This window comes from Stenella coeruleoalba (assembly GCF_951394435.1).
Source record: "Stenella coeruleoalba genome assembly, chromosome: 8".
Lineage (NCBI taxonomy): Eukaryota > Metazoa > Chordata > Mammalia > Artiodactyla > Delphinidae > Stenella > Stenella coeruleoalba.
The window spans coordinates 95,977,064-95,998,700 of NC_137154.1; the positions used below are offsets into that span (position 1 = coordinate 95,977,064).

The following is a 21,637-nucleotide window of genomic DNA, read 5'->3' on the forward strand; positions in this document are numbered from 1 at the left end:
TTAGGAGCTTATCTAAGGTAATAGGTGTTTAAATGTGAAGTGATACGTGTACAGGAAAATTCATTTAAGCTTTATTGTATCGAAAACTTGTAAACAATCTAAATATGCGTATACTGAGGGCTAAAGAAATAAATTGCATTTCACCTCCAGCTTTTAAAAAGAATAGATTAGGTCTGTTTGTACCTATATTGAAAGACGTCCATGATGTAATAAAACAGTGCTTTTTTATTTGCAGGAAAAGGCAGTTACAAAGTATATGTATGTGTGTCTGTGTATCTGGTGTGTGTATGCTAGAATATGTCTCAGATTAAACATCATGCTTAACAGTGATCATCTCTGGTGGGCATGACAAGTGTACTTTTACTTCTATTTTATACCCCGATATATTTGAACTTGTAAAAATTAGTGTTACTTGCATCAGAGAAAAAATAATGTTAGATTCATGTTTGATATTTTTACCTTAATTTGTTTGGTTTAGTGGAAACTTTGGATAACACGTCCTACATTTAGCGTGTCTGAAAATTAATTTTCTTTGTAAAGGTTAGGTGATGATTGGAAAACTAATAGTAAATTGAATATTATTGGAGAAATATTGCTTATTCATCTTTAAAAAATTTATTATGCCTTTGGAAAATCAGTGAATTTGTAATTAAAAGCAAAGGGAGTTTTTAATTTGCAAGGGTTCTTCACTGTGAAGGATTTGCAGATCTGTTGCATAGTATGTTTTGTCATTTTTCATGGTGAATAAGTTATAATAGTTATAACATCCTTTTTATTTTTTTAAGCATCTTTATTGGAATATAATTGCTTTACAATGGTGTGTTAGTTTCTGCTGTATAGCAAAGTGAATCAGCTATATGTATACATATATCCCCATATCCGCCCCCCCACCCCGGCTCTTGCATCTCTTTAAATCAAGGCCTTTTTTTGTGCTCAAGTTCATTTTGTTGCTGAGTATACCTTATAGAATAGTGGTAAAAGTGACTATTGAACCAAATATATATGCATTTTAATATAGTCCTATACTATATTAAATATAGTATATTTAATATATACTATGTTATAATTGGTTGTATTACATATGATAATTCCTGAAGTCAGTTTAATTGTCTCAACTAGAATTATCTGACAGACACTATTTTCATTTTCTTACAGGTGAATGGAACTCTGGTGACTCATTCAAACCATCTGGAAGTGGTGAAGCTAATCAAATGTAGGTGAATGTTATCCTCAGTTTTGTTTTCTGAAACCCTTAGAGCAAAGATAAGCAAACATTTTCTGCAATAGGCCGGATAGTAAATTTTTTAAGCTTTGTGGGTCAGATAATCTACTACTCGACTCTCATTGTAATGTGAAAGCAGCCATAGACGATGCATAAATGAATGGGTATGGCTGTGTTTCAGTAAAACTAAATATTTGCCAAAACAATCTGTGGGTTGAATTTAGTCCCTTGGCTGGAGTTTACTGACCCCTGTATTAAAGGAAAGTCTGAGGTGAAAATTCTTAATTTACTAATAACTACCTTTAGTCCACTTCATTTATGTGGTTGATTATAATATCCTTGTTATTCTTGGTGATAATGAAAGTATATTTGAAAGAAATGCATGAGTTGACCTGAAAGAGAAGAGGTTGAGAAATCAGACACAGTGGCCTGGATGAACTGAAATGGAACTTTCAAAATCATGTAGCATAATCATATTCCCTCAGATAAGTAAATGATTAAATAATCCAGGGGAGTGGTCTTCTCTTGGAAATCTCCAGGGTTAAGAATTTGTAGTCTTCTGCATCAGACTATTTCACAGTGTAATAGACTACAGTTAAGAGATAGTTGTTTATGGCCAAGCAGAAACACTACTTTTTTATTTAATATTACTTCTTTTCATTAAGTGGACATCTTTAGAATAAATTTAATAAACAAATCCTTCTTGGCCTTATTATTGCTCAGATAAAGCAACCTGTGAATCCCTTTATCTCTTCATCAGAGTACCAGTGCTCTAAAATGATCACTTTGATCTTAGTTCTTAACTTTAGTACATTTTAAAAAGCAATGGGATGATCAGAATTAGATCCTCATACTAGAATAAATTTGATTACTTATTTAATGAGATTGTGATTTATGAATTTTTATGTGCCACATAAATATGATGGTTTATGATAATAAATATACGCTTGGTAACTAACTGTTGCAGAGTATGAAAAGATTATTTCTTTAGCTTTTTAGGTTATATATTTTACTTGTTCCAATATCAATTTTACTTAAAAAATTAAATCCTAAGACTGTAGCAATAGATTACTTATCCAATAACAAGAGCCTAGCTAAAAACTCAAAATAAGCATAAAACACTCTGAGTATCGAAAACAGATATAAATTTGAAATGCCTAAACCCTGTGGGCTATACTTGTAGTAGAGCTCCCTCATGTCCTACTCTTCAATGCATATTCTAGACATAATAAAAGTGATTTCAAATCAAACCAGTTTAAAAACATCTAAAGAAGAGAAGGGAAGAACGAGGAGGCTATGAGAACCAAGCACATGGATAAGTCAATAAGATATATTAGATGACTTTGTGACAGAGAGAAATATGACTGAAAAACTTTAAAAAGTTTATGTGCTTAAAATCTCCCCAGTATCACAGCATTTGTGGTCATTAAGTATAAAAAATTTTTTAGAACCCCAAACACTGTGAAATAATTACCAGCGAGTTTCATGGGAGGATTAAATTGGGAGAAAAAGTATGAAATACAATTTAAAGTTCTACTGAAAAGTCTAAGAGAAAGATTTTGTCATTAAAGGTCAGTTATCTAGAAAAGTTTTTTATTTGGAAAGCATTATTTCTTCTTGATTCTAGATAACTCATCAATGTCTGTTTCAGAGTCTTTCTGGTTATGGGTAATTTTGCTTTCCATAGTTTTTTCCCTGTAAAATGCCTAGTGAATTTGTCTTCTCCAAATTTTTAAAATTAAAACTCACAACTTATTTGTTGTGGTTTTTTTTTTCTGCTTTTTGTCGGATATTTCTTGTCACACACATTTTTTAAAGTTAATTTAAAATTGTATCACTACAGAAAATTAGTTAAACCTTGTCTAATTAGTATCATCTTAAAATGGTGATTTTTAAAATTTGCATTTGAGAAATTGATTGAACATAGCCGTTAGTAGATAGTTGATAATAACTTATTCTTCTCTAAATTAAAAAAAAATTACTGGAGTTATAAATCTTACTTGCTTTTAAGTAATATCTGACCTTATGAGTAAGTGATTTGCTATCTGAAAATTGCATTGTTCTTTTAGAATTTTAGGGGAGCCATAAAAGAGAAATGACAAATAGGATTCTTTTTCTGTGGAGAAATGATTAGCAGATGATGAAACTTTCTCATATAACTGGATCTTTTAGAACTATCAAAGATTGAGTAGTAAAAATTTTTTGACAATGTTATTTTCCCTTCCCTCCCCTTTCTTCCATCTGCCCACCCCAAGCGGGTTCCTATGTAGCTCTCACTGTTCAGGGACGCCCACCTGGGTCGCCCCAGTTTCCACTTGCTGATTCTGAAGTAGAGCCATCAGTCGTTGGACATATGTCTCCCATCATGACATCCCCTCATTCACCTGGAGCATCTGGGAATATGGAGAGAATTACTAGCCCTGTGCTCATGGGGGTAAGAGTGGGAAAACGTCTTTGTAAATGCTCAGTTGTATAATAATGCTTTTGCTTCATGTTGAGTTTCAAAGTGTTGAGTTGATAAACAAATTTAAGTTTAAGATTCTAGAAAATAACTTGCTGATAAAAATAATTACCTAATAATTTGGAATGATTACAGGGTATTGAGATAGCAGATATAATTCAACAAATATTTAACACCTGCCGTATACAAAACAGGGTGCCACTCACAAAAATATAATTAAGATATCCTATGTTCAAGGTCCTTTGTTATCTTAGAATGTATACTCTAAGAGGACAGGGTCTTTTTGTTTATTTTATTTATTGTTGTGTCCCCAGAGCCTGAAATATTGCTTGGCATATAGTACTAAGTACTTAATAAACCTTTGTTGTTTGAGATTGAATCAAGAGTATACAAGTAATTTTACTACAGAGGCAGCTGTAGACATTATGAGAAGGAAAATATTAAGTTCTATGAGATTTCAAAGGAGGGAGAAAGCACATCCAGTTGTGATAAGGAATGACTTTATGGAAAGCTATTATTTAAATTGAGCCTTGAAAAACAGTTAACATTCTAATGGTGGCAGTGGGGAGGAAGGCAACCCAGGTAGAGGAAGCAGGATTAACAGCCGTAAAGAGCCAAGAAAGCATCAAGTATTTTGGGGAAATAGCCAGGACTCTTGTTTGGCTGGTTGCCTGTTAAAGATTTATGAAGTAGGAGATGAGGAAAAAGTAGAAAAAAGTAAGACTATTTATTTTGAAAAGTCACAACTACGAGGCTAATTTACAAGTAACTGAATGGGCAGTAAGCATATATTACAAATTTTTTGAGGAAGAGAGTGATGTGATTATAACAGGATTTTAGGAAGACTTATTTGATAAAATATTATAGGGTTGTAAAACAAGGAGAAATGACAGGAGATGAATTAGGGATCTGTCTTAATACTTCAGGTAGGAAATACTGGGAATTTGAACCATGCACGGGGGTTGATAGTAAAAATCCAAAGGAGGGAAAGTGTAAGATATTATTCTTTTTTTCTTTCTTTTTTTAAAAATATTTATTTATTTATTTATTTATTTATTTTTGTCTCCGTTGGGTCTTTGTTGCTGTGCTTGGGCTTTCTCTAGTTGCAGTGAGCAGGGGCTACTCTTCGTTGCGGTGTGCAGGCTTCTCATTGCGGTGGCTTCTCATTCGGAGCACGGGCTCTAGGCGTGCAGGCTTCAGTAGTTGTGGCACGTGGGCTCAGTAGTCGTGGCTCACGGGCTGTAGAGCACAGGCTCAGCAGTTGTGGCACACGGGCTTAGTTGCTCCATGGCATATGGGATCTTCGTGGACCAGGGCTCGAACCCGTGTCCCCTGCATTAGCAGGCAGATTCTCAACCACTGTGCCACCAGGGAAGCCCAAGATATTAGTCTTATACTTAAGGCAACTTCATTTTTTCAACTAATATCAATATTTAATGTTTTTTGAACGTAGTTTAGCAAAAGTGAAATAGAAGAGTTGACATTTCCCTGTAACCTTTTATCTTTAAGTGTCATGTTTAAAAGTTTGTTTTCATAACCACCAGAAATAAGAAAATCCTGATAGGTATTGAAAATTGGAGCTGAGATGTAACATTGTACGACTCATTTTCGATACTTAGTTTCACTTTCCTTGTATTGGTTCTTGTCTTTTTGTTTGTTTTTTTGTCTTTTTCTAGGAGGAAAACAATGTGGTTCATAACCAGAAAGTAGAAATTCTGAGAAAAATGTTACAGAAAGAACAGGAACGGCTACAGGTACTAAGTTAGAAATGGGGCTGTTTTATAGGCTAGTAAAAATGTGAGTGGGCATAGTTGAGTTGGTATTTATTATAATCATAATTAAGCACTATTGTAATCAACGCCATCAGCTATTTTATTGATTAAGAATAGACTTTTAAAGATTTTCTTGACATAAGTAATTAATTCTTGAAATATTTTTATAACTTTTCAGTTATTGCAGGAAGATTACAGCCGAACACCTGCCCAAAGATTGCTAAAAGAGATCCAAGAGGCCAAGAAACACATTCCTCAACTGCAAGAGCAGTTATCCAAAGCCACAGGCTCTGCTCAGGTAGCATCGCTATTAAAAGTGCTACCCAACCTTTTGCAGGAGAATTTTCTTCTGGGAATGTGTCAGAGAGTGTTGCAGTTGCCTTTTTTTAAAGTTATTTTTTCTAGCATAGGCCAACAGGAGGTCCTGTGTTGGATGTTACAGAAATAATGATTAACTAAAAGAAATGTGGGCTTCTCATTGTTTGCTTGCTCATGATACCATGCTTCTTTGTTCCACAGTAATTTTAGAAAGAATTGAGTGTTTTTGCTTTGATATCACAGATTACAAAAATATATTTAGATACATATATTTACATTTTTGAGATGTATTCTGCCATTGTAAAACAGAACGGCAGTTATCTTTTTAAGTAGGGACGTACGATTTTTCTTATTTAATCTGCACAACACCCTTTGAGATTAGATGTTACTGTTGTTTCCCCCCATTTTACATAAACACTTAGAGAAACTCAGAGAAATTAAATGACTTGTCTGAGGTCAGGTAGCTCAAACGTGATGGAACTGGTATTTAAACCCAGTCTGATGAATTCAAAGCACATTCATATTAATAACTATTTTTATTCTAATTTTAAAATAGATTTCAATAGACTTGCTATATAGATATGTTTTGAAGATGGTAGTCTCACTAGAAAAATAGCTTAGCGTTTATACATCAACCAGATTTATGTTCTATAATATTTAGATTGGGGATATGGAGAAATGAGTAAAAGCTGCTTACTTGTTATTCATGAGTTAGGTCTGTAGGTTCACAGAACTAAAAGGATTCTTTGAAATCATCTATCCTAATCTGCTCATTTTAAAGTTAAAAACAAATCATGCAATGGTTGAGAAAACTAGGGCCTAAACTGGTTAAGTTACTCAAACAAGGTCACACATCTGTAAGGCCTCCCGACTTCCTGGTTCAGTGTACTTCTCATTACACATTTTTGTTGTTGTTGTTACTTTTAATCCCATTAGCTATATGAAGTTTTGAGTCTTCCGCCTCAGTAATATCGACAGTTTATGTTGTGGTTATTACTGAGCAAAGACAACAATCTTACTCTGTTTGAATAGTAAAACTGTTGTTCCTGATTTAAAAGCTTATAATAATTTATGGTATAGCATTGTGTCCCAGAATTGGCAATTTATTGAAATTCTAAAGTGTTGGAAGGCAGTTAACCACAAGTTATAGTGTCATAATCTTTACTAAAGGGCAGGGAATATAAATTATATGTTAAACTGTTTTATCTTTTTGCTTTATTTGAAGTTTGAGATTTTATTCTCTTTACTGAAATACCACTTTCCCTGTCTTTAAGGTCATGCCATTTGAGAACCCCAGAATTAGTAGTCATTTACGCTTTTGACTTTTAGAGCTTTTAGCATTCTTGATTACATCAAACTGGGTGAATTTAAACAGTCTCCATTGAGGTTGCAGTGCAACTCTGTTTCTTTATACAGTCCATAATGAAAGGGTTTTTTGTTGTTTGTTTGTTTTTAATGTGTGTGTGTGTGTGTGTGTGTGTGTGTGTGTGTGCTTGATCTGTTTTAGGATGGAGCTGCAGTTACATCCTCCAAGCCATTAGGCGATGGGCTAGCAGTCAGTGAAATAGAAGCAGATCCTGGTGATGGACTAGGCAGAATTGACTATGGCAGTGGAGATGCGTCTCGGCCCAGTAGTGAAAGTGCAGATGTAAGTGTTCTACCCCTTTATCTTCTTGTATTTTTCTCTACAGCCTCTTTCTCGATTTGATTGTAAGTTTTGTGAGCTACAGGTGTTTTCTTATTACTTACTTTTTATTGTCACCATCTTTAATACAGCAATTTGATGAACAGAAATTCTGGATACCGTTGTATATGAGCTTTTAATTCCAGACTTCACTTTTTCCCTTGGACACCATTGCCAAATGTTTCTTTTGAGGAGATGGAATTTCCCAGCAGGCGTCTTATTTGTGGGTAGAGAAGTTAATAATGCCAGTGCTTTCTTACTGAACCGAGAGGCCAACGGTTGATATCTTTAAGAGCATGTTAATATTCCATTTGTGGTCAGAGTGACTCAGTCTTGAATCATGGGGCACTTTGCCATTACAAAGAGGAAAAGCCTTAGTCCTCTTAGGTAGACTTTAGTTAATAGCCCATGTTTAGTAATGCTTTCTTGATTAACCCAGAAATTACCAGATGTACGTGGATTTTTGTTAAGAAGATGATCAGAAAGTCTTTTAAGCTGAATATGATGTAGCACCATAGTTATATGAATACTTAAAAGCTAAGTTCAGTGTTACCTACTCAGCAATACTTTGTAAGTAGTGTGCAATAATAGGAATAACGAATTAAAAATAGATCACCCTCTTTAAAAGTGATGAGGAAAGTAATCTAAATCAGTTTTTTTTTTTTCCCCCAATGTGGGTCATAAAATCAATTTAGTGGGTTGGGGCCAACATTTAAAAAAAATAATAGGATAGGAAGTATGAGTACTTTTCATGTAGAAGAGCTAAGTGTTACTTTTTTTGACTTCTGTTGTACACACACATATGTACACATGTGTGTATATGTACACATGTATCAGTGTGTGTGTGTATGCATGTGGGCACATGCTGGTTAGCAGTGTGAAATTTCTCTTATTGGAGGTTGTAAAAAAAAAAAAAAGAAAACCACTGTTCTAAGCCATCATTCAGGGTATCTTTTGAGGCTTAACGCTCAGTGACTCAGTTCCTCATGCAAGGAAAATTTGAGGATTTTTTTTTTTTTTGAAAGATGTTGATAGGAATCTTATGATTGGATAGGCTGTCTTAATGAAAGATTTCAATTTTGACTCAAGAAAACAATTATAGTAGTTTATGTTTATTGGGCATATATACCATAAGCTGTAATATGTGTTATACATTTTTTATCTTAGTTAATTCTCAGAACAGCCTTATGAAGTAGTAGTATTGTTATCACAGCTTAATAAAAGAAATAACTGAGGCCAAAGTGAGTTAACTAACTTGCCAAACTTACCCAGCTAATAAGTGATCTGCCTCTACCTAGTTTCAAAGTACCAGTACTCAGAGGCTCCAAGGTATGCAAATGCATAACATTTGGGGAGAACAGTGAGAATTTTACAGGTGTACTAGGATTATAGATGAAATGGTTGGAACTGATCTTAGAAGCAAAGCCTTGAGTCCAAGTTATAACTTGTTCAGCAGTACTGCTTTTGGGAATCCTCACATTTTTCCTTTTTGATTTAGTGCTGGCTCTCCTCTCTGTTTGCATGGCTTGTCTCTACCATTAGATGGAAAGTTTCTTGAGAGCCAAGCACCCATCATATTTGACTTTATGTCTACAAAGACTGGCAGATTGTAGGAATTCAGAACAAGTGATACAAATGAAAATTTTGAATTTTATCTTGTATTTAGAGAAATGTTAACAATAAAATCTGTGGCTTAGAAATATAACTTTATGAAATACAGAGTGAATTGGCAAGTGTAGGAACAGGCATTCCAGCGAATTAAGACTGTTTGACACGTGATTGGTGTTTAATTGGTATTTGAACAACAGAAAGAATGAGTAAAGAGTTTGGGCTTTATCATGCATACAGGAAAGAGGCACAGTCAGAAACATGTCAGTGTGGAAGATGAATTGGAGTAAAGAGACAGGAGATCAGCAGGAAAAGAAGACTGCTTGGCTTAAGAGGAACTTAACAAATGTGTGTTAAATGGCTGATAAATTGTCACCATGTATTGAATACCTACTTTGTGACAGCGGTTGTACCTAATGCTTTACAGATATTCTTTTTAACTTTCATTGTAATCTTGAGGAAATTGAGGCCAAATAAGTGGATGTTGTGGAAATCCAGGTGAGAGATGATATGGTGCAGACTAGGATATTCGCTGAACACCTAACAAACTCGTGTAATTCGTACAGGTGTCTTTTTGAAGCTAGAGATGTGCTGCTTTTAGCTTACAGATTTCCATGTTTGTTTCAGTTGTACTGTATTAAGATTGTAGGAACCGATCAATGCTTTTAATTTTTTTTTCAATTTTCTGCTCCTTTTTTATAAAATAATCTCTTTATGGTGTTTGTGATATCATTATCATTGTAAAATTCCCTGCTTTTGATCACCTCAGAGAAGGCTTTAAAGAATAGCCACATTTTTGGGGCTTCCCTGGTGGCACAGAGGTTGAGAGTCTGCCTGCCGATGCAGGGGACACGGGTTCGTGCCCCGGTCTGGGAAGATCCCACATGCCGCGGAGCAGCTGGGCCCGTGAGCCATGGCCGCTGAGCCTGCGCGTCCGGAGCCTGTGCTCCGCAACGGGAGAGGCCACAACAGTGAGAGGCCCGCGTACTGCCAAAAAAAAAAAAAAAAAAAAAGAATAGCCACATTTCTGGTTCTCACAAGAGAAGCAACCTGATCACAAATCATCATCTCAAACTTAGAACATCTGCCTCTCTGGTTTTCGTTTTGCACCTGACTTTTTAAAAATTATTTTCAAAACTTTCAAACCTATTCAAAACTAGACTAAGATAATGATTCCCCTCATGTACCTAATCATCCAGCTCAGCAGTCATCGACAAGTGCTCAAACTTGTTTTTGTCTGTCTTCCTTCATTCCTCATACCCTCCAAATGCTGGATTATTTTTAAGTAAGTCTAAGACAGTATTTCATTGATATGCATCTTTAAGAGAAAAGACAAAGAAATGATAGCCATAATACCATTATCAAATCTTAATTAATATTTTCTTAATATGCAATTTGACTACCCCAATAGTCTTATAATGATCTTTTTTCAGTGGGTTTATTTGAATCAGGATCCAGTCAACGTCTTCAGCCTTTGGTTGATAAGTCTCTTAAGTTATAATAGTTCCCTCCTCTTATTTTTTTTTGCTATTTTGTTGTTGTTGTTGTTGTTAAACTGGGTCACATGTCCAGTAAAACCACCCACATTCTAATTGTATCTTCATGGTGTTGTTTAGCATGTTCCTTGAGTATATATTTGCTGAAAATTGGTAGTAAGATCTAGAGTCTTGAACAGATTAACGTTTGAGAGTTGTTGTTTGGCAAGAACAATTCATGGGTGGTACTGTGTATATCCTGTCATATCACATCAGGAGGAGAATGTCTGGTTGTCTTTTTGTGATTGTTAAGTTTGTATAAGGTGTTCAGATGATGTCAGCATGATTCCTTCATTATAAATTTCTCCATTAAGCTTTTATCTAATGTTTTTACCTGCCATTGATAGCAAACTGCCTGCATCCGTTATTTAATTAGAGGTTTCAAAATGATAATATAATATTGTTGTTCATTCTGTATTTATTAGATGGAATTATTTTATAAAGAAGAATTTTCCCTTACTAGTTTTAAGTTGCCCTAAAATATAGCTTATATATAAACATTTGATTATTTTCCTTTATGTGTGTGTTTTCAGAAGAGTTGATGCCCTAACATACTCCAAAGGTCACTAATGTGGGTTGTGTGCCCACATGTGTGTACCTGTGTAATATTTTGAATTTATAGATTTTTAACATATTTGCCTTTTGCATTTCAGTCCATTGCAGTCATTATTCTTTTTGATACTTATTAAATTGTCCCTTTTTTTGGGCTGGTGGTAGTCCCCTCAATTTGTCTTCTATGTTCTTTTGACATGACTCCCCAGTAACATAGCTTTCTTTCATTTTGGTGTGACAAAATTATTCTCACTTTATCTTTTATATCTCTTGACGCAGAGTCATCCATTTCTCCCAGGTGGGGCTTATATTTGAAACTGCTGTTTTCTCTATCTTGCGGTATCTAGGCATATGTATGGGTAGCATATATCTTCCATATAGGCATTCACACAAAAATCTCTTGTATCTCATTTTCAGCTGCTCTGAAGAATGGCTCCCATTGCTTGGGGTGTTCTTCATCCCCCCAAAATTGAAGTTCTGTGTATCATATAGTTTGTATTTTACATTAGGTCATCCCACACATACCATGTAAAGTTTATAAAAATCCGTAGATCAGTTTACATGAGGTAGTAACAGAAAAATAGAAGCTTATTTTCATTCCTATAAATAGGCCAAAATGCTTTTAACTTGGTTAGAAAGAATAGTTTGGGGCAGAAAGGTTTAGAGGAAATGGATAAAGATACAGTTTGATTTTGACATAAAGAATTTTTTTTTTTTTTTTTTTTTTTTTTTGGCTGTGTTGGGTCTTCGTTGCTGCGCACGGGTTTTCTCTAGTTGTAGCAAGTGTGGGCTCCTCTTTGTTGTGGTGCACGGGCTTCTCATTGCAGTGGCTTCTCTTGTTGTGGAGCACGGGCTCTAGGCATGTGGTCTTCAGTAGTTGTGGCTCGCAGGCTCAGTAGTTGTGGCGCACGGGCTTAGTTGCTCTATGGCATGTGGGATCTTCCCAGACCAGGGCTCAAACCTGTGTCCCCTGCATTGGCAGACAGATTCTTAACCACTGTGCCCCCAGGGAAGCCCTGACATAATGAATTTGTGATATATAATATATCTGGTTAGAGTTATTTGATAGAAATTAACCCTCAGGCCTAAAGATGAAATAAAACTACTCTATATTGTTTTATCAACATAAAACTAAAAAGCTAAGAGAATGAGTGACTTGCCAAAGTCATGTAAAAAGTAGCAGAGCCAAGTATTATATGAAAGATATTCAGTAGTTTCAAACACAGATATGAAATTCAGAACATTATTCTTTCACACAATTTTTCTTTATCTCCTTTGGTGAGCCTATCGAAATGAAACGAATGTCTTTTTTTTTTTCCTCATTAGAGTCCCAAGAGTGGCCTGAAAGAGAGGATTTATCTAGAGGAAAACCCAGAGAAAAGTGAAGTAATTCAGGACACTGTGAGTATGAATTCCATGAAATGATAATGTTTTCTTTAGCTTTCCTTATACTTAAGTGACAGAGATATATGATATTTGTGTGTGTGTGTGTGTGTATATATATATATTTTTTTTTTTTTGGAGCAAAAGCTTAAACTTATTAAAGGAACTTAATAAAGATTTGGTAAATGGAGAGCTACTCTATAGTTAGTAATATTAGGTGGTTAAATTTTTTTTATAATAAAGTGCACATATCATAAAATACACTATTTTAACCTTTTTTAAGTTCATCGGCATTGTTACATTCACATCACTGTGCAGCCATCACCACATCTATCTCTAGAACTTTTTCGTCTTTCCCGACTGAAACTTGGTGTCCACTAAACACTAACTCCCCATTATCCTCTCCGTTCAGCTCCTGGCAACCATCATTCTACTTTCTGTCTCTTTGAATTTGACTAGGAGCCACATATGAGTAGAATCATACAATATGTGTCCTTCTGTGACCAGCTTATTTCACTAAGCATAATGTCTTCAGTGTTCATCAGTGATTTAGCATGTATCAGAATTCCCTTCCTTTTTAAGGCTGAATAATAATCCATTTTGTGTTTATACCACATTTTGTTTATCCATTCATTCATCAGTGAACACTTGGGTTGTTTCCACCTTTTGACTGTTGTGAATCATGTTACTCTGAACATGGATGTACAAATAAATATCTGTTCAAGTTCTTCCGTTCAGTTCTTTTGGGTGTATGCTCAGAATGGAATTGCTAGATCTTGCATCTTCTTAATTGAATACTTTTAGCATTCTGAGTTTATTTTTTAATTAGGACTTGTATAAAGTTTTATAGTAAAAGATTTAACAGCATATTGTGATTCATCTATTATTAGCAACATAAGGAGGGACTGTTGAAAAATCAGAAGTATCACATCAAAATAAACAAAGACAAAATAAAAAGTTGTCTCACTGATACTCTAAACAAATTTCTGTTGTTTTACCTGATTTTTTTAAAAAATTATTAAAGGCTTATGGTTTAAAAAACAAGAGTAAAAAAGGCGGAATCAAGTTCAGGAAATGCAAATACATAGAGTTGCAACACACTTAAGGAAGAAAAACTACAGCTATGTATTATTCACTTAATTTATAACTTGTTGGTCCATGTATATAGTTTCAACTGTAACTACTGTGCAGATAACTTCCAAATCACTATCAAAGAGAGCCTCACTCTCTTTGCTCAAATCCAGATCGTACAGCATTCAACTGCTGTCATATTTAAGCCAAACTCATTTTTTTCATATTTGTTCCAAATTTTCTATTTCTCTTAATACGGTATGGTCTCTGATTTCAGTGTTGGTAGTATTCAAATATTCCTTATTTTTTGCACTACACAGTAATGTTCCACGGCTGCCTTTTTCATGTGAAATCCAAATTTGTAAGTGAATTGACACATAGATGAGCTATTGCACCGGAGTGAGATCTACCGACCTACAATTTATTTTTACAGTCTTGTTGTCATTGTTTCTATAGCAGTGTTTGTGTGATTACTTGAACATTTTATTGCATTATGGCAGTGATTTTCGACTAGGAGTGATTTTGTCCTTTGGGGGACATTTGGCAATGTCTGGAAACATTTTTGATTGTCATGACTGGGAGGCTGCTCCTGGCATCTAGTGGGTGGGGAGAAGCCAAGGACGCTGCTCCACATTTTACAATGCATATGACAGCCTCCACAACAAAGAATCATCTGGCCCAAAATGTCAACAGTACCAGGATTGAAAACGCTGCATTGTGTGCTTATGAAAATGAACTTTAAATGAAAAAATAAGGTTCAGTGACAGCTTTTAATTATATGACCTTAATAGAAATTTTTGTATTAACCTCTCTGCTAAACTTACTTCTCTTCTCATTTTTCCTTTGTCCTGTTGTCTTCATTCACTTTTAAACTAACTTTTAAAAATTGTTAACTATTTATGTAAGCCAGCTTTATTTCTTTCTATAACAAGGTCTAGATATGTATGAAATAATAAATGAAGTATACAGAGAGGGATTAGAATCAGATAACCAAGGGTGTAGTAAGCAAAGGGTGTTTGTGATTTCCAGGGGAAATGTTCTCCCCCGCCCCCCGCCCCCAAGAAACAGTCAACACTGGAAAATTTGAGAACCACTTTGAAAATAAAGTACCTAAAGAAGATAAATAAAAAGAAATCCAGTCAGTTTAGTGAAACATGTCTTTGTGATGGTTTGGCTTTATCCTGTCTCTGAAATTGACCACTGGCTAATTTTTCTGTTCCTTTTCTCTGAATGTCACCAGGACACTCAATCACTTATTGGGAGTCCCTCTACCCGTATAGCACCTCATATTATTGGAGCAGAGGATGATGACTTTGGTACTGAACATGAACAGGTGATGACTTTTTTTCTAAAAAACAAATTATTAATTTTCTGAGATGTTTGATTTCTTGCAAAAATGAACACTTTCTGAAGACTGAAATTATATTTATAAGGATTTGAAGCTAAAATCTTAGAACTAAGATTAATTAATTGGCTAGTTACCCAGGTTAATTGCTTATTTTAGCTTTGACCAATAGAAATGGCTTCGCTTTTGAAGCTGATAAGAAGTCATTGATTTATACCTAAGTATCTCATCTTGGGAGAGGGGTATGTTATTATAAATTTTTTAAAAAATTTCAAATTCCAGTTGTTTATTGATGGTATATAGGAATATGATTGGCTTTATTCTTGTCCTTGTATCCCATGATCTTGTTAGTAAACTCACTACTTCTAAGAGCTTTTTAAAGTAACTTTTTAGGATTTTCTACATAGACAACCACGAACAGAGACAATTTTTATTTCCTTGTTTCCAATCTGTTTATCTTTTATTTCTTGCTCTTACCTTTATTGTACTAGTTAGGATTTCCAGTATGAGGTTGAATCGGTGTGGTGAGACAGGACATCCTTGTCTTATTCCTGATCTTAGGAAGAAAGCATTCAGTCGTTTATTATTAAGTATGATGTTAGCTATAGGTTTTTTGTAGATACTGTTTTTTTTAATTGAGAAAGTTTCCTTCTATTCCTAGTTTGATAAGAGTTTTTATCATGAATGGATGTTGACTTTTGTTGAATGACTGAGATGATCATATGTTGTTTTTTAAAATTTAGTCTCAATATGGTAAATTACATTAATTGATATTATGAGCATTTTGAAACAGCTTTGTATTCCTGGGATAAACCACAGTTGGTCATAATATATTTTCCTTTTCATAATAATGTTGGATTCAATTAACTCTTATTTTGCTGAGGATTTTTGCATCTGTGTTTATGGAGGATATTAGTCTATAGTTGTTTTTTTTTTAATAATGTCTTTGGTTTTGATACTTGGGTAATGCTGAACTCTTAGAATGAGTTGAGAAGTGTTACTCCTCTTGTATTTTCTGAAAGAGATTGTGTAGAATTGGTATTATTTGTTTAGATTAACTTATATGATTCTAGGTTACCTTAAGTTTAACTATTGCTGTTTTCTGTGTTCAGTGTAGTTTGGGAATATACAAGTATTCTAGGAGCTGTCTTATTTAAAATCATACAGCTCCCTTTCCTACCACCATTTCTACGATCAGCTCAAAAGGAAGACAGCTATTTTGTTATTAGGCAAAAAGCCTTCCATTGCATTTTTAGAAGTGTTATTAGCCTGTTTTTTTGCATACTGATTTGTAGACATGTGAGCTCTTTGATAATCATCTTCTGGACTTTTATTCTCCCAGGATGGCCTTCCCTCCATCCTATTCCCAAGAGATTATTTTCAGAGGAGGAGAGTCCATAGCCTGTATTGCTAATAAATTCTAGTGAAATTTTTTTAAATCTTGAATTTTTTTAGGGTAGGTTAAAGTGAAATTTGGACAGTTACGTTTAATTGAGCTGACATTACATTTTGCATTTATATATTGGCATTATTGATGTATAATTACCTCTTTTTCTAGATCAATGGGCAGTGCAGCTGTTTCCAGAGCATTGAACTGCTAAAATCTCGCCCTGCTCACTTGGCTGTTTTCTTACACCATGTAGTTTCACAGTTTGACCCTGCAACATTGGTAATATATTTTATGATTTCACCAATTCAGAGTTCTTACATTGATTCATATACCATAAAACTTTTCACTTCAGCAAGATGAGTGGATGGACTTCTTTCAGGTTTCTAAACATATTAGATACGAAAGATGATTAAAATGTTACTAATTTATTTTTTTATAAGACTTGGTTATATGGTAATAACTACATTGTTTATGGTGACCTACTTGTTCAAGGCATTCCTACTTGACGAGGATCCAGCAGATTACATTTTTCATGATTTATCCCCCATTTCTTTCTCTACTACAGCTCTGTTATCTCTATTCAGACCTGTATAAACAGACCAATTCCAAGGAGACTCGTCGTGTCTTCCTTGAGTTTCATCAGTTCTTCCTGGATCGATCTGCAGTAAGTTACCAAGTTAATATTATAATCTTTGCTTTAGTACATTGAAGTATTGGCCTCCTACTTCTAGTCTTCCCTCCCATGTTTTTGGACTTCATTGTGCTTTCTGACATCTATATTATATCTCAATTACTGATTATTCTTGACTATAATTTTTGTATCATTTCTAAGTTAGTTGTAGGCATATGAATTCTCACGGTAAGTTTCAAGGGATATATATGTATATTGGGGTTTATACATGTGCATATTTAGGATGAGGGAGTGAAAAAGAGAACATAAATGATATACATATATATACATATATATTAGGATTGAAAGGGCAATATTTGTGTAATTGAACTCTGGTTGGCCTCTTTGAAGTTTGGAGGCACAAGGGTAACTGAAAAATGGTGGAAAAGATCTTACTAGTATAAATGATAATAGATAATAGTAGTGTTTTATTTTACCGGTAGAAATCTTAGTAAGGTTTTAAACTAATATGTTTTTGTTTTTTCTGTAATTTTCTTTTTTTGTAGTACCTGTCTGGTTTTGGTATCAGGGTGATGGTGGCCTCGTAGAATGAGTTTGGGAGTGTTCCTTCCTCTGCAATTATTTGGAAGAGTTAGAGAAGGATGGGTGTTAGCTCTTCTCTAAATGTTTGATAGAATTCGCCTGTGAAGCTATCTGGTCCTGGGCTTTTGTTTGTTGGGAGATATTTAATCACAGTTTTAATTTCATTACTTGTGATTGGTCTGTTCATATTTTCTGTTTCTTTCTGGTTCAGTCTTGGAAGGTTATACCTTTCTAAGAATTTGTCCGCTTCTTCCAGGTTGTCCCTTTTATTGGCATAGAGTTGCCTGTAGTAGTCTCTATGATGCTTTGTATTTCTGCAGTGTCTGTTATAACTTCTCCTTTTTTCATTTCTAATTTTATTGATTTGAGCCCGCTCCCTCTTTTTCTTGATGAGTCTGGCTAAAGGTTTATCAATTTTGTTTACCTTCTCAAAGAACTAGCTTTTAGTCTTATTGATCTTTGCTATTGTTTTCTTTGTTTCTATTTCATTTATTTCTGCTCTGATCTTTATGATTTATTTCCTTCTACTAACTTTGTTTGTTCTTCTTTCTCTAGTTCCTTTAGGTGTAAGGTTAGATTGTTTATTTGAAATTTTTCTTGTTTCTTGAGGTAGGATTATATTGCTATAAACTTCCCTCTTAGAACTGCTTTTGCTGTATCCCGTAGGTTTTAGGTCATCGTGTTTTTGTTGTCATTTGTCTCTAGGTATTTTTTGATTTCCCCTTTGATTTCTTCAGTGATCTCTTGGTTATTTAGTAATGTATTGTTTAGCCTCCATGTGTTTGGTCTTTTACGTTTTTTCCCTGTAATTTATTTCTAACCTCATAGCGTTCTGGTCAGAAAAGATGCTAGATATGATTTCAATTTTCTTAAATTTACCGAGGCTTGATTTGTGATCCAAGATGTAATCTGTCCTGGAGAATGTTCCATGTGCACTTGAGAAGAAAGTGTAATCTGCTGTTTTCAGCTGGAATATCCTGTAAATATCAATTAAATCTATCTAGTTTATTGTGTCATTTAAAGCTTGTGTTTCCTTATTAATTTTCTGTCTGGATGGTCTGTCCATTGGTGTAAGTGAGCTGTTAAAGTCCCCCACTATTATTGTGTTATTGTCGATTTCCTCTTTTATAGCTGCAAGCATTTGCCTTAAGTATTGAGGTGCTCCTATGTTGGTTGCATATATATTTATAATTGTTAGATCTTCTTCTTGGATTGATCCCTTGATCATTATGTAGTGTCCTTCCTTGTCTCTTATAACACTCTTTATTGTACAGTGTATTTTATCTGATATGAGTATTGCTACTCCAGCTTTCTTTTGATTTCCATTTGCATGGAAAATCTTTTCCCATCCCCTCACTTTCAGTCTGTATGTGTCCCTAGGTCTGAAGTGGGTCTCTTGTAGACAGCATATATATGGGTCTTATTTTTGTATCCGTTCAGTGAGCCTGTGTTTTTTGGTTGGAGCATTTAATCCATTCACATTTAAGGTAATTATCGACGTGTATGTTCCTATTACCATTTTCTTAATTGTTTTGGTTTTGTTTTTGTAGGTCCTTCTCTTCTCTTGTGTTTCGCACTTAGAGAAGTTCCTTTAGCGTTTTTTGTAGAGCTGGTTTGATGGTGCTGAATTCTCTTAGCTTTTGCTTGTCTGTAAATGTAAAGCTTTTTTTTTTTTTTTTTGTAAAGCTTTTGATTTCTCTGTCAAATCTGAATGAGATCCTTGCAGGGTAGAGTAATCTTGCTTGTAGCTTCTTCCCTTTCATCGCTTTCAATATATCATGCCACTCCCTTCTGGCTTGTAGAGTTTCTGCTGAGAAATCAGCTGTTAACCTTATGGGAGCTCCCGTTCCCCTGTATATTATTTGCTGTTTTTCCTTTGTTGCTTTTAAGAATTTTTCTTTGTCTTTAATTTTTGTCAGTTTGATTACCATGTGTCTCAGCATGTTTCTCCTAGGGTTTATCCTGCCTGGGACTCTCTGCGCTTCCTGGACTTGGGTGGCTATTTCCTTTCCCATGTTAGGGAAGTTTTCGACTATAATCTCTTCAGATATTTTCTTGGGTCCTTTGTCTCTCTCTTCTCCTTCTGGGATCCCTATAATGTGAATGTTGGTGCATTTATTGTTGTCCCAGAGGCCTCTTAGGCTGTCTTCACTTCTTTTCATTCTTTTTTCTTTATTCTGTTCCACAGCAATGAATTCCACCATTCTGTCTTCCAGGTCACTTATCCGTTCTTCTGCCTCAGTTATTCTGCTACTGATTCCTTCTAGTGTATGTTTCATTTCAGTTATTGTATTGTTCATCTCTGTTTGTTCTTTAATTCTTCTAGGTGTTTGTTCTTTAATTCTTCTAGGTCTTTGTTAAACATTTCTTGCATCTTCTCGATCTTTGCCTCCATTCTTTTTCCGAGGTCCTGGATCATCTTCACTATCATTATTCTGAATTCTTTTTCTGGTCGGTTCCCTATCTCCACTTAATTTAATTGTTCTTCTGGGATTTTATCTTGTTCCCTCATCTGGTACATAGTCCTCTGCCTTTTCATTTTGTCTCTTTCTGTGAATGTGGTTTTCATTCCACAGGCTGCAGGATTGTAGTTCTTCTTGCTTCTGCTCTAGTATGTTTTATTATTAGCCTTGCTATAGGGTAAATAACAGTTAGCCCTTAATACCTCTTGAAGAATCATGCTGCATGTCCCTAGTTCTTTCATATTTGCATTTCTCTTAGATGACTGTTTCACACCTTTTCTCTCTTAAACTCTCCATCACTTCCTCTCCTGTTCTTTTCTCAACTGATGACCTTGCTGTTTCTTTGAGAAATTTAAATTACACAGAAGATAACTTCTACCAGATATATCATCCTACCTCTATCATACCATATGCTCTGCCCTCTCTCCTGATGCTATGTAGGGATTGTTCTGCTTTTATCTAAGGCCACCTCTTCCCCTGTTTATCCTGAGTGTATTTTCTTACACCTACTTAAAGATTAGTTATTCTAGCAGTTCTTCTCTCCCGCATCATCAGTTTTTTTGTTTTCTATTGAATCATTCATATTAGCATGCAGACATGGTTAGTTCTCTTATCTTAAAACAAACTCACATAGAAACATTTTGGCTCCACTTCTTCCTCCAGCACTTGCCCCATTTTCTTTGTATTTTTTGCAAAGTTACCTGTACACCTACACATGGCTGAATACAGTTACCTTCTCAGTGAAGCCTGAATTCCCTGACCAATTTACTTAAAATTTCATCTCCCCCGACTTTCTGTCACCTTTCCCGTGTTATTTTTGTCTATAGAATTTATGTTTTCTTTTTAAATTTATTTTTTGTCTATATTCCTACTCTTCTACCCCAAATGTAAGCTCCATCAGGGCAGATATTTTTGTTCTGTTTGTTCACTGCTATTTCACCAGCACTGAGTAGATCCTGGCAGAGTGGTCACTCAGATAGTTACTGAATGGATTAGGTAGGGTTCTGATTACACTGCCATTGTTTAAAATATTACACAATATATTTATTAAGATAACTTTCTTTCATGAAGAAATGACAGTATATTTGTATTTCACATTTCTTAAGAGTGCTTGCTCCATGCTAGGTCAGAACTTTATATTTTGCTGCTCGTGATCTATATAAGTTTATCAAAATGAAAGTGTAAGAACCCTGATAGATTAATTTGCTAATTATGCTTTTATGCCACAGGTCATATTTATTTCATATAAATACCCACATACAGAAATGAACATATATATACTTTTTTGCATTTGTGCTAGAAATACTTTTAGGAAAGTTGATTTGAGCTACTTTATGGCAACTTCAGTTAAAGAGAAAGCTTTGAAATCCATTTCACTGTTCTTCAAATAAATATTAGAGATCTCATAATTTTTAGCAGTGACTTATTTTCAAATGTAAAACTTCAGGTCTCATGTTAATTGTTTAAATTCTGAAAGGATATGACTTAAGTAGGTGTATAATACAAAGTAACCATGAAGAAGTTAATATATTTTCTCCAAATGCAAAACAATTTCTTTCCAAGACATTTCCCAAATTAACAGGAGATAATTATCTGGTAATGGGACCAAAAACTGCAGTTA

General features: G+C 34.6%; 1 protein-coding gene across 2 annotated transcripts in view; it reads left to right on the forward strand.

Moving 5' to 3' along the window:
* ARHGEF12 (Rho guanine nucleotide exchange factor 12) overlaps window positions 1-21,637 on the forward strand; it is a 144,713-nt gene that overhangs the window by 87,103 nt on the left and 35,973 nt on the right. For both annotated transcript variants that reach the window (XM_079930030.1, XM_079930031.1), the window contains 9 exons: window positions 1,156-1,213; window positions 3,478-3,656; window positions 5,360-5,437; window positions 5,634-5,753; window positions 7,281-7,421; window positions 12,479-12,553; window positions 14,847-14,939; window positions 16,510-16,620; window positions 16,907-17,005. In XM_079930030.1, coding sequence (XP_079786156.1) covers window positions 1,156-1,213; window positions 3,478-3,656; window positions 5,360-5,437; window positions 5,634-5,753; window positions 7,281-7,421; window positions 12,479-12,553; window positions 14,847-14,939; window positions 16,510-16,620; window positions 16,907-17,005 — 954 coding nt within the window. The remainder of the gene's footprint in view (window positions 1-1,155; window positions 1,214-3,477; window positions 3,657-5,359; window positions 5,438-5,633; window positions 5,754-7,280; window positions 7,422-12,478; window positions 12,554-14,846; window positions 14,940-16,509; window positions 16,621-16,906; window positions 17,006-21,637) is intronic.